At 43.9% G+C, this 13,786-nt stretch overlaps 1 protein-coding gene across 1 annotated transcript; it reads left to right on the top strand.

Annotated features, from left to right (window-relative positions):
• The first annotated feature begins 296 nt into the window (after window positions 1-296).
• LOC123779851 (olfactory receptor 7C1-like) lies at window positions 297-1,235 on the top strand. The gene has a single exon (XM_045778422.1). The coding sequence runs from the start codon at window positions 297-299 to the stop codon at window positions 1,233-1,235; it is 939 nt and encodes a 312-aa protein (XP_045634378.1).
• Window positions 1,236-13,786: the final 12,551 nt, after the last annotated feature.

The following is a 13,786-nucleotide window of genomic DNA, read 5'->3' as shown; positions in this document are numbered from 1 at the left end:
AAGATATCTGAGAAGACTAAGGCTGGGTGATCAGGTGTCAGTACAGTTGAACAACCGAGGTCAGCTTTTAGTGCAAAATTAGTTTTTGCATGTAGGTTTTCCAGCTGGCAGTGGCAACGCAGGGGAATTTGGCAGCATTTGGAAACCCCAAATGGACAGACAAGAGAGAAGAGACCATCAATCAAATAACTGTCTCCTCAATATCAGGTTCAAGGTAAAGGTGATGATGTTTCTGAGATGCCCGTTGGTCATTGATTTTGTCTTGCTTCTTGTGTTCTTGGCAGACACTCCTTTACATGGAACCAAGAAACCACTCAGGGCTTCCAGTATTTCTCCTCCTGGGACTTTCTGAGAAGCCAGAGATTCAGTCTGTGCTCTTTGGGCTGTTCCTGTCTTTGTACCTGGTCACTGTCTTTGGAAACCTGCTCATCATCCTGGCCATCTGCTCAGACTCCCACCTCCACACCCCCACGTACTTCTTCCTGGCCAACCTGTCCTTCTCTGATATCTGTTTCACCTCCACCACCGTCCCCAAGATGCTGCTGAACATCCAGACTCAGAGCAAAGTCATTACCTATGAAAGCTGCATCACGCAGATGTATTTTTTCACAATTTTTGGACTTTTGGACAATTTACTCCTGACTGTAATGGCCTATGACCGTTTTGTGGCCATCTGTCATCCCCTGCACTACATGGTCATCATGAACCCCCAGCTCTGTGCCCAGTTGCTCATCCTGTCCTGGCTCATCAGTGTTCTGGGGGCCCTTCCTGAGAGTTTAACCACGTTGCAGCTCTCCTTCTGTGCGGTCATTGAAATCCCACACTATTTCTGTGAACTCCCTGATGTCCTGCACCTCGCCTGCTCGGACACCGTCATCAGTAATGTCATATTATATATTGTGACAGGTGTGATGGGCTTTTTTCCTCTCACTGGGATTCTTTTCTCTTATTCCCAAATTGTCTCTTCTGTCTTGAGGATCTCAACAGTGGGAGGAAAGTATAAAGCATTCTCCACCTGTGGGTCTCACCTCTCCGTGGTCTCCTTGTTCTATGGAACCTGCCTGGGGTTCTACCTCAGTTCCACCTGGACACATGCTTCTCAGGCAGGGATGTTTGCCTCAGTCCTATATACAATGGTCACACCCATGATGAACTCCTTCATCTACAGCCTGAGGAACAGGGACATGAAGGGGGCTCTGAGAAAGCTTCTCTGTAGCATGTCATCCTCCCAATAACAAGAACAATGACCCTGTACCTGGATAGGTGTGACCAAGGACAACAGAACAGAGTGCTTAATAGTGTGGACTCTGAAATTTCCCTTGACTGGGTTCAAATGCTGGTACCACCTTCAATAGATAATGACCTTGAGAAAAATACTCACCCTCCATGTGCCTCCATTTTTCCATGGACCTATAACAATGCATGCCTCATCAGGGTGACAAAAGGATTAAATGGAATAATATGGCAAAGCTCCAGCACAGGGAATGCAGATGGCAAGTCCTAAGTAAATATCAGCTATTGTCCCCCCCTCCAAAAAAAAAAGGAGCTAATTTTTTATGATGCTCCAGTGTTTTGTTTCCATACTATTAACCTAGTTTCTCTTTCCGTGCACTGTCCTCCATTATGGCTAAGTCGTAAAGCTCAGTGCCCCCAGGAAGAAAGGGACTTTGATGTAGGGCAGAGTTTCTCAGCCTGGGCATTATTGATATTTAGGGCTGGATCACTCCTTGCTGTGGGAAATGTCCTGTGCATTGTAGGACGTGTAGCCGTATCTCAGGCCTCTAAGCCCTGGGTGCCAGTAGCATTGCCAACCAAGTTGCAACAATTAAAAATACCTGCAGATAGAGCCAAATGCTCCAAGGGGGCCAAATCACCCCCACCTTGAGAACCACAGGGAAATGTCTTCCTTTTTTTTTCTTTTCAAACTCTTTATTTATTTACTTTAATAATAATTTTTTATTATATTATGTTAGTCATCATACAGTACATCCCTAGTTTTTGATGTACAGTTCTATGATTCATCACTTGCGTATAACACCCAATGCACCATGCAATACGTGCCCTCCTTACTACCCATCTTTATTTAAATTCTAGTTAGTTCACATACAGTGCACTATTGGTTCCAGGAGTAGAATTCAGTGATTCATCACTCACATACAACACCCAGTGCTCATCACAACAAGTGCCCTCCTAATTCCCATCACCTATCTAGCCCATCCCCCACCCACATCCCTCCATCAATCCCATTTGTTCTCTCTTTTTTTTTTTAAGATTTTATTTATTTATTTTAGAAAGAAAGAGTGCATGATTAGGGGAGGGGTAGAGGGAGGGGAGGAGAATCTCAAACAGACTCCACACCAAGCACAGGGCCCGGTGTGGGGCTTGATCTCATGATTCTAAGATCAAGGCCCAAGCAGAAACCAAGAGTAGGACACCACTGACTGAGCCACCCAGGTGCTCCTGTTCTCTATCTTTAGGAGTCTCTGTGCTTTGTTTTCCTCTTTTTTTTCTCATTTTTCCCCCTCCCATATGTTCATCTGTTTTGTTTCTTAACTTTCACATATGAGTAAAATCCTGTGGTATTAGTCTTTCTCTGACTGATTTATTTTGCTTAGCATAATATACTCCATCTCCACCCACATCATTGCAAATGGCAAGATTTCGTTCTTTTTGATGGCTGACTAATATTCCATTGGATATGTATACCACATCTTCTTTATTCATTTGTCAGTTGATGGACATTTGGGCTCTCCCCATAGTTTGGCTATTGTTGATAATGCTGCTATAAACATCAGGGTGCACGTATCCCTTTGAATCTATATTTTTGTATCCTTTGGGTAAATGACTAGTAGTGCAATTCCTGGATCATAAGATAGTTCTATTTTTAACTTTTTTCTTTTTTCTTTTTATTTAAATTCAATCAATTTTTTATTTTTTATTATTATGTTCAATTAGCCAACATATAGTACATCATTAGTTTGTGATGTAGCATTCAACGATTCATTAGTTGCATATAACACCCAGTGCTCATCATAACACGTGCCCTCCTTAATATCTGTCACCTGGTTACCCCATCCACCCACCCTACCCACCCTTCTGTAACCCTGTTTGTTTCCAGAGTCTCTCATGGTTTGTCTCTCTCTCTGATTTCTGCCCATTCAGTTTTCCCTCCCTTCCCCTGTGGTCCTCCACGCTATTCCTTGTGTTCCACATATGAGTGAAACCATATGATAATTGTCATTCTCTGCTTGACTTATTTCACTTAGCATAATCACTCAGTCATCAGAAAGGATAAATTCAATTAATTAACATATAATGTATTATTAGTTTCAGAGGTAGAGTTCAGTGATTTATCAGTCTTACATAATACCCAGTGCTCATTACATCAGGTGCCCTCCTTAATGTCCATAAGCCACTTACCCTGTCCCCCAACCCCCTCCCCTACAGCAATCGTCAGTTTGTTTCCTATGATTAAGAGTCTCTTATGGGGACACAGCGGTTAAGCGTCTGCCTTCGGCTCAGGGCGTGATCCCGGCGTTGTGCGATCGAGCCCCACATCAGGCTCTTCTGCTATGAGCCTGCCTCTTCCTCTCCCACTCCCCCTGCTTGTGTTCCCTCTCTCACTGGCTGTCTCTATCTCTGTCGAATAAATAAATAAAATCTTGAAAAAAAAAGAGTCTCTTATGGTTTGTCTCCCTCTCTGGTTTCATCTTATTTCATTTTTTCTTCTCTTCCTCTATGGTCTTCTGCCTTGTTTCTTAAATTCCACATATCAGTGAGATCATAGGGTAATTGATTAACTTGCTTTGCTTAGCATAATACCCTCTAGTTCCATCCATGTCATTGCATATGGCAAGATTTCATTTTTTGATGGCTGAGTAGTATTCCATTGTATATATATATATATACCACATCTTCTTTATCCATTCATCTGTCAATGGACATCTGGGATCTTTCCATAGGTTGCCTATTGTGGACACTGCTGCTCTAAACATTAGGTGGCAGGTGCCCCCTCAGATTGCTAGATTTGTATCTTTGGGGTAAATACTTAATATTTTTAACTTTTTGAGGAACCTCCCTACTGTTTTCCAGAGTGGCTGCACCAGTTTGCATTCCCACCAACAGAGCAAGAGGATTATCCTTTCTCTGCATCCTCACCAACACCTGTTATTTCTTGTGTTGATGATTTTAGCCATTCTGACAGGTGTGAGGCGGTGTGCTATCATGGTTTTGATATGCATTTCCCCAATGATGAGTGATGTTGAGCATCTTTTCATGTGTCTGCTAGCCATCTGGATGTCTTCGTTGGAAATGAAGGAGGAAAACAGAGGGGGAGACAAACCATGAGAGACTATGGACTCCAGGAAACAAACTGAGGGTTTTAGAGGGGAGGGTGGTGGGGGATGGGCTAGCCCGGTGAAAGGTATTAAGGAGGGCACGTATTGCATGGAGCACTGGGTGTTATATGCAAACAATGAATCATGGAACACTACATCAAAACCTAATGATGTACTGTATGGTGACTAACATATCATAATAATGATAAAATAAATAAATAAATAAATAAATACACCCAAAAAAATGTCCATTCATATCTTCTGTCCCATTTCTTAACTGGATCATTTGGGTTTTGGGTGTTGAGTTTGAGAAGTTCTTCAAAGATTTTGGATACTAACCCTTTAACAGATGTATCATTTGCAAATATCTTCTCCCATTCCATAGACTATTTTTAATTTTGTTGATTGTTTCCTTTGCTGTGCAATTTTCATCTTTATGAAGTCCCAATAGTTCATCTGTGCTTTGTTTCCTTTGCTTCCAGTGCTGTGTCAAGCAAGAAGTTGCACCAGCCCAGGTCAAAGAGGTTGTTGCCTGTGCTCTCCTCTAGGATTTTGATGGTTTCCTGTCTCACATTTAGGTCTTTCAAGGGGAATGTCTTCCAAAAAAGAGGAGAACATATGAAAAATTTCCAGGTGCAAGATCCCAAGGGAGTGTCCTAAAGGCTGAAAAGAAATAAATGGAGGCTTATGTCTTTCATCTCTTGTTCAGGAATCTTGGGAATTAGGGCTGCATAGACCATCTCTGCATAAAATGGGATTGCTATAGCAGAGGTGGAATGTCTGTGCAGTGTGATCAACCTGAGAGGGACACTAAGTTTCAATCTCAGCTTCCTTGGCTCATATGGGTCTCCAATGGGTCACATAGAAGGGTCACAAGATTTCCAAAGACCCAAAGAGAGGCAAAGAAGGCTGACCTGAACATCATCAAGTTGAAAGCCAGCCCCTGGGGTGAGAGGTCAGATAATGCCACCCAGTGTCTGCTGTGGACAGCCTATGTCAAAGGAGAGATGGAGGACTCATGAGGATGAAGGTTCTGCAGGGCTGGAAGGGGGTAAGATAAGGCTGAATCAGCAGGAGAAGACCGCAGAGGTGGTCCACACCAAAAGAGCACAGCAACGAACCATTCATCCTGACATTGGCAACAGCTGCCATGAGAGGACCAGTGTGGGCTGTCACTGTCTATGGCAGTCAATTCAGGTGGCAGTTCAATGACTCTCATTTTCCAGTTGTTATCACCATTATAATTATTGTGTGACAGTGAGCTGACATCAGAGGGGCCATTTTTTACTGTGGTAAAATAAACGCAGCATAAAATTTACTGTTTTGATCAGTCTAAAGTGTATCATCAGGGGAATTACATATATTCACAATAATGTGCCACCATCTCCACTGTCTAGTTTCAGAACATTTTTATTGCCCCAAGAGAGACCCTTCAATCATGAGCAGCTACTCCGCATTTCCTCCCCCTCCCCCCCCTCCCACCAGTCTTTGGAAACCACAAATCGGCTTTCTGTCTTTGTGGTTTGCCTGTTCTGGATATTTCATATAAGTGGAATCACACCATATATGCCTTTTCTGTCTGGATTCTTTCACTCAGGGTGATGTTGTCAGGACTCATCCACATTGTAGCTTGAGTCAGTGTTTCATTCTTCTTTTTGCCTGATGAATGAGTAAACTAAATGTGCTATATTTTTACGATAGGATCAGAGTTTCTTTTTTTTTAATTTTTTATTATGTTATGTGGGCTAGCCCACAGCAACTTCTTTCATGGCACGTCTCCAAAGGCAAGGGAAACAAAAGAAAAAATGAACTTTTGGGACTTCATCGGAAACAGTCAACAAAACAAAGAGGCAGCCCACGGAATGGGAGAAGATATTTGCAAATGACACTACAGATAAAAGGCTGGTATCCAAGATCTACAAAGAACTTCTCAAACAATACACGAGAAACAAATAAATCAAAAAATGGGCAGAAGATATGAACACTTTTCCAATGAAGACATACAAATGGCTAACAGACACATGAAAAAATATTCAAAATCATCAGCCATCAGGGAACTTCAAATCAAAACCACACTAAGATACCACCTTATGCCAGTTAGAATGGCAAAAATTGACAAGGCAGGAAACAACAAATGTTGGAGAGGATGTGGAGAAAGGGGATCCATCTTACACTGTTGGTGGGAATGCAAGTAGGATCAGACTTTCTTATACCAGAAAAAACTCTGTTCTATTCCCTCAACATGGAATGAGCTTGAAAATGATTTGTTTTTATCCATTTTAACCAATTGCTCCCCAAGACTTTTTTGTAGACAATCCTGCCTCTCTATGGTCCAGGAAGTTCTAATCTCTTTCCATTTTCATATCCATCATTGCCATAATTAGATTTGCAGGGGCATACTCAGGGGAGCCAACTACAGGATGGTCTCCAGTGATCCCCACCACCTGATATTCACACACACCCCCATGGACTTCCCTCCCACACTGAATAAGGCTGACCTTTGAAACCAATAGGATATGACAGAAATGGCAGTGTGACTTCGGAGGATAGATTATAAATGACATTAAAGCTTTGCCCTTTACCGTTCGTGGTATTGCTGTCTCTGAGGGAAGATAGCGGCCCTGTTGTGAGGACACTCAGTCAGCCCTATGGAGAAGCGTACATGGTCAGGAGCTGAGGCTTCCTGCCAGCAGCTAAAAGCAGATCCTCTTGGCCATGCTGGGGTTTCCAGTGTCGGCAGCACCAGCCAACATTGAACTGCAAGGCCATGACAGATTTCAGATCAGAACTTCCAGTGAAACCACTCCTGAAAACCTGACACAAAGAAATAATGTTGAATAATAAATGTTGATTGGTGTTTTAAGCCACTTACTTTGGGAATTGTTTATATATACATATATAAACACATTATATATACATATATATTATATAAAAATATATATACACATATATATGTGTATATATGTATACATATATGTATGTGTATATATATACACATACACATAATGAGAGAGAGCCCACTAGAGAGAGAGTGTTGGGGGGGGCAGAAGGGGAGAGAGAGAATCTCAAGCAGACTCCATGCTCAACACCGAACCAACGCAAGGCTCAATCTCACAACCCTGAGATCATGACCTGAGCTGAAATCAAGAGTTGGTCGCTTAACCGACTGAGCCACCCAGGCGTCCCTTGGGAACTGTTTTATGCATCAAAAGAAAACTAATATGAGGGAATCTCCAATATCTCAGATAACAACATAGGATTCTCAGAAATCTTTCTTTTCCGTGATTGATATGTCATCATTTTCTGGATGAGTTCTGCTAAAACACATAAGATGTTCAATTCCCAGGATGGAAGTATCTCCTTGGGAGTTTGCTCAGATGCTTTGGCTGAGAGGAGAGATGAGGCCCACTCCGTCAGCCTACTCCCACGCCCCCGGGCTCACTCCCCACCTCCCCTCCATGTGCCCGCAATGGTGCATACCTTCGCAGCCACCAGGTCCTCTTACAGTGTCTGGTAGGTCCGCAGGAATAGAGCTGGTGTTCGCAGAAATGGGGTACACAACCCAAAACAAGTGTAAATAAATATGCTGGTTTAACATAGCCTAAAGATGGAAAGAACTTTGCTCTCAAGTGGGCGAATTCCCTCATAATTCCCCCAATGTGCAACAGAGCATAGCAATTCCTGGTGAGAATATTCCCTTCTGCATAGAGTATTAAAGCAGGGCCTGGATTCTGTCTCTAAAATGAAAAATTAAAAGTCTGTAAATTCATCACAGAGTGTATTTTATAATATTTTAGTAATTCGTTCCTTGGATACTGTCTAAACATTTATTGGTAAGGAATAACATCCCCTTCCCACTGCAGACGCTCCGCACTCTATCTCATTAATTGCAATAGCATCGTACTTGTGCACAAGTCCCCCTGAGTCTGCAACAGTTTCTCTTCAATTGGAATACTTAAGACTGAAATCCGTATTTCAGATGTGGGATAGTAAGAGTATACTGTAAGTTGTCCAGGGGGCGTCTGGTTGGCTCAGTTGGAAGAGCATGCAACTCTTGATCCCGGGTTGTGACTTCGAGCCCCACCTTGGGTGTAGAGATTACTTAAAAATAAAATGTTTTTTTAAAGATTTTATTTTTTTTATTTATTGGAGAGAGATCGAGAGCATGAAAGAGAGATCACAAGCAAGGGCGCAAGGGTAGAGGGAGAAGCAGACTCTCCGCTGAGCAGGGAGCCCAATTTGGGATTCCATCCCAGACGCCTGGGATCATGACGTCACCCCCAGGCAGACGCTTAACGGACTGAACCACCCAGGCGCCCTAAAAATAAAATCTTTTAAAAAAACTGTCTGGGACAGATTCTTGGGTAACATAACCTGAGATTGCTAGCGTTTTTCAGCAGATACACCACATTATAGTAATGAGGAGATCATTAAGGCGCTTGATATTTCCTGCATAATCTAAGGGAGTCGGGAAGAGGATTGGGGGGGGGCACAGAAGGGGAGAATTTTGCTTTGAGATACTCCCGTCAAATGGATGCCAGAGGAAAGAGCCCTGGGTTGGGCCGCAGGGAACCCAAGTAGGAAACGCAGATCTGCGGATGAATTTGTGGGGAAACATGCCCAGGTGTCTGGGGGGTAAGCACCTTGGGGATGCAGCACAAATGTGCAAATGTGCATGTCCTGCGCGGAGGGGAAGCCGCGCTGGGTGGGATAATCGGACTTTGCCACACGCTGCAGAGCCACGAGGAATCCAGCACCACTGAGGGGACAGGCCCAGCCGGGTCACCTAGGAGCTGGAGGAAACCTGCAGGCGTTCAGCCAGCCCTGCAGGGGAATGGTGCAGCGCTATGCTGAGGGGAGGCCAGGAAAAGAAACAAAGTTGAAAGTGTGTGTCTGAGCCGGCGAGAGGCCTGGGGACACCGAGTGCGAGTGCGGCTGAAACAAGAGGGAAGCAAAGGAAAGCGACCAGGGAAGACGCGCCTCCACCCAGAGGAAGACGCAGCCGCTGGAGATGCTGCACCTGAACCTGGAAGAAACACAAGGACGCCAGAAAGAAGGGGAGCGCACTCCACCTGCAGGGATACCTCTGAACTACAGGGAAAGCCAGAAAGGAAACATCTGGCTACCAGGGAAAGGGCTTCTGGCCAAGAATTGGTGCGGGGAGGGAGGGCAGGGGGTGGGGGGCAGGGCAAGGGGGGCTAGGGTAAGGCGTCCAGGACACAAGGAGACACCGCTTACATTTTGTACCTCCAGTACACTACTTTCCTAATCCTGGTCCTGCCCTGCATGGGGCCATCCCAGAGCTAAAATGAATGCATGGGGAAACAGAAGGGAAACTGGTTTGCTTCTGAGCTTCTGGAAGCCTAAGGCACCAGAGGGGAAAGACAAGCTGAACAGCTGGCAAATTACAGACAGCACCCAAGAAAATAGTGCTCACCTGGGCTGCCCGGGAAAACCAAAAAGGAACCCTTCCCTGAGCACCTAGGCATGGCAAAATTCACTCCTGATTCAGACCCACGCATTGAGCAGTCGCTGGCACACTTGGCCACCTTCCAGTCAAGACCAGAGCCAAAATTACCACATGCAGGCCTCTTACTCAGGACTCTCTGGCCTCCCACTTACCCAGGAATGGAGAATGACTCACATTTTACCAGTTAGGTAGAAGCGACCAGGTTTACATAGCCTAGTCTTTCCTCTCTCCTCCCACGCCCTGGTCAAAGCTGCCACAATTTAATCCAGGAAGTCTGTGCTCTTTACACTAGGCTTTGGTGGTCCAGAAGGGCTACTCCCAGGTATTTTAGTAAGAGATTTGCTTGTCAGGCTGTTGGAGTCGTCAGCACAAGAACCAAAGGACAGCTCCTGGCTGGGTCTCCACTCTGCCCTCTCCAAGAGCTAAGATTTAAAGTTCTTTAAGTTGACTTCCATGGGGTACCTTGGCATAGGTTGAAGCTCTGTTGGAAAGAGGGTCAGGATGGTGGATGGGTCTGACAGTTAAATAAGCCATGATCTGGACAGAGTGTTCAGAGCCTGAATGATGTAGACATCACTGACCCTCTAGCAGGTGAACCCCACCAGCATAAAATAAACCACATTTAATTTTTCTTTAATTTTACAACATTCTCAAGACTATCAGCTCCGTATGTCTAATTCCACTAAGATGGGAAGCAAACCACTGCCCACACACCAAATGCAACCTACAGCCTTTTTTTTTTTTTTGTAAAAATGTTTTACTGGACCACAGTGCAGTGGGATGAATGGTGGCCCCCAAAACGATATGCCACATCCCAACCTCTAGTACCTGGGAATGTGACCTTATTTGGAAAAGCAGTGTTTACAGATATAATCAAGGATCTCAAGATGCGATCACCCTGGATTATCCAAGTGGATCGCATATCCAGTGACGGATGTGCTTATAAGAGACACAAAGGCAAGAGGTACATAGAGATGAGGAGACGACAGAGGTGGAAACTGGAACGATGAGTCCAAAAATCCCAGAAATGCTTGAAGTCACTCAAAGCAGGAAAGGCAAGGAATGGAATTGCCCTTAGAGCCTCAGGAGGTAGCACAGGCCTGGATTTCAGAATTCTGGCCTCCCAGAGCTGTGGCAGAATACATGCCTATTGTTTTAATTTACCCAGTTCTTGGTGGCTTGTTAGAGCAGCCCCAGGACACTCATACCACACCCATGGCCACTTGCGCACGTACCATCTACACGAGCTGGTGCACTATGGTGGCAGTGAGGTAGTTGCAACAGAGAACGTATAGCCCACGATGCCCCCAAATATTTACTCTCTGGCCCTTTGCAAAAATGTTTGCCAACCTCTGCTCTAAGTCGCTGTCAGTTACTAATATTTCCAAAGTACATTATCCTCCTGGGAAAGAGTGCCCTGAATAGCCTACCTGGGGATATAGCCAGAAAAAGTCTGCCATGTAAGCTTAAAGCTATGACTGTGTTTACTCCAGATGAAAAAACTAAATGGATCTGGGGGAATTTGCAATGAAAATTCTACATGTGCAGCAAATTAATGAGCTTTTTTATTACCCTCCACCAAATACAATGACCCCTCTCCGCCCTTCTTCCTTGTAACTACCCAACACTTGTTGGGAGCTGGGTGTGGTTCAGATCCCTTTTCACAATCCCAAGTCAAAGTGCTTGGGACTCATAGATTCTTGAAAAATACACCTGCTTCTGCCTTTGATAGACAAAGAAATTCCATGTCAGGGACGCCTGGGTGGCTCAGTCGGTTAGGCGTCTGTCTTCGGCTCAGGTCACAATCCCAGAGTCCTGGGATCGAGTCCTGCATCGGGTTCCTTGCTCAGCGGAGAGCCTGCTTCTCCCTCTGCCTGCTGCTCCCCCTGGTTATGCTCTCTCTCTCTCTTTCTCTTTCTCTCTCTCTGACAAATAAATAAATAAAATCTGAAAAAAGAAAAAAAAAAAGAAATTCCACGTCAAATGTTGAGGAAATGTTCACAAAAGAAGACAATGAAGGTCAGGCCCATGGAGAAAAGAACACCATGACTTAGGGGCCAGGGGGCAGCATATACACACATCTGACATCCAAGATGCTCCCAAGAGAACAAACCTAGCAGAAGAGAAGTTCTTTTCCATTTTAGTTCCCTCACCCATGGGAAACAAGTTGCTCAGAGGATAAATTAATAACAGCACAATTAATTTAATGAGAATTGTCAGAATCCAGCCTCCGAGGACCTATAAATAGTAAATATGCAATGTCCTCACCTCATCTACAGCTCGACTGTCCCGGAAGGAGGGAGATCAGCTGCGCTCATTCAGAGAACAGGTACCTGACGGCACCTCCCTGCCTTTCCCCGGAGCTGAGTTGAATATCCGTCCCCCAGGGAATAAAGGACACACAGAACTAGAGGTGCCCTGATGCCATCAGAGTGTCTGCTGTGGGAAAGAGGTATGGGGGCAGGCAAAGGTCTCAGAGGATGAATTTTGGGGGGTACAAACAGGGATAAGATGCTGATGAGAGTCCACTTACTTAAAACATCCCACACAATTCCATTCCTGTGTCTTTCAATTTCCCCTCCTCTCGGTTTTTTTGGGAGCCATTACAAGCACCTCTGTTCTCCTCTATCAAAGACACTCCTGTGTTCTTTCATCTGGAAAATCTTCATTTATTCATTCCAGCAAGAAAACGTTCCCTGGGATTCCACGCACTTCGCACTTAAGAGTCCATTCATACATCTTCTGATCTATTAAGTTACTTGATGTTCTGTGCCTCAGCTTCCACATTTGTAAAATTCGGAGAATAGTAGTACCCACTTCCGAAGGTTAACGTGAGGAATAAATTAAGGGAGGTGATGCTCGGGAGGGGTTTTTATTGTCTCTATCACCTCGTTAGAACCTATATCTGTTCATTCTCATCACTGTGTTACTGCAAACACATATTCGTTTGTGAAACAAAAATATAGTAATGATGATAAGATAAGATAAGGCATAAAAAAAAAAAACCACAGCACAAGTGTTTGACACATGGAGGTCCTCAAGGAATTTTACCTAATTTAATGAATGCATCATTCTCATTTACTGTGTTTTCGCAAGTTTCCAGTCCCTATTCCAGGAGATTTATATTTGTGTTAACATGTGAAACAATTGTGATCCCTTTTTTTTCCAACTAGGCTCCATGCTCAGGTGGGGGCCAACGGAGGGCTTGAACTCACGACCCCGAGATGGAGACCTGAGCTGAGATCAAGAGTTGGTTGTTTAGCTGACTGAGCAACGCAGGTGGCCCTGTGATCTATTTTCTGAGTGATGTAATGCACGTATGAACACTGCTAGGGGTTTTTTCTCTTGCACCCATTTTTTTCTTTTTGCTAATTTTTATTTTTGACTGTTAACATTACAGAAAGTTACAAAAATAGTTCAGAGTTCCCATGGTAATGAAAACATTTTGGAACAAGATAGAAGCAATGATTGCTAAACACACCAAATGTACTTTCATGCCACCGAATGTTACTTTAAAATGGCTCCTGGGTTTTATATGTGTTTTGTATCAACTGGGTTACTAAAATCATTCTCAGTTCAGAGGTTTTCAGGGCCAATTCACTACCCGCAGGCAATCCATTAGCTTCAAACAGTGAAAAATAGTTGTTTTCCATACTTAAAGTTCTTTATGTCTTTTTCTCCTTGAATTGCATTAGTTGTAATTTCCCAGGTGTTGATAAACAACAATCGAAATAGTAGACTTTCTTTTTTTTTTTTGAATCTTTCAAATTGTCATAAATTTTTTTTCTTCCAAGATTTTATTTAAATTCAAGTTGGTTAATATATAGTGTAGTATTGGTTTCAGGAGTAGAATTTAGTGATTCATCACTTACATACAACATCCAGTGCCCATTGCATCAAGTGCCCTCCTAAATGGCCAACACCTGTCTAGCCCATCCCCCACCCACCTCCCCTCCAGCAACTCCCTGTTCTGTATAGT

The sequence above is a fragment of the Ursus americanus genome, chromosome 14, assembly GCF_024610735.1.
Source record: "Ursus americanus isolate L20-20 chromosome 14, mUrsAme1.1.p, whole genome shotgun sequence".
In the NCBI taxonomy this organism is placed as follows: domain Eukaryota; kingdom Metazoa; phylum Chordata; class Mammalia; order Carnivora; family Ursidae; genus Ursus; species Ursus americanus.
This window is presented reverse-complemented; position numbering and strand designations above follow the sequence as displayed.

Excerpts from the sequence above, each read along its gene's own strand:
- LOC123779851 (XM_045778422.1), top strand. The coding sequence starts at position 297 with ATGGAACCAAGAAACCACTCAGGGCTTCCAGTATTTCTCCTCCTGGGA.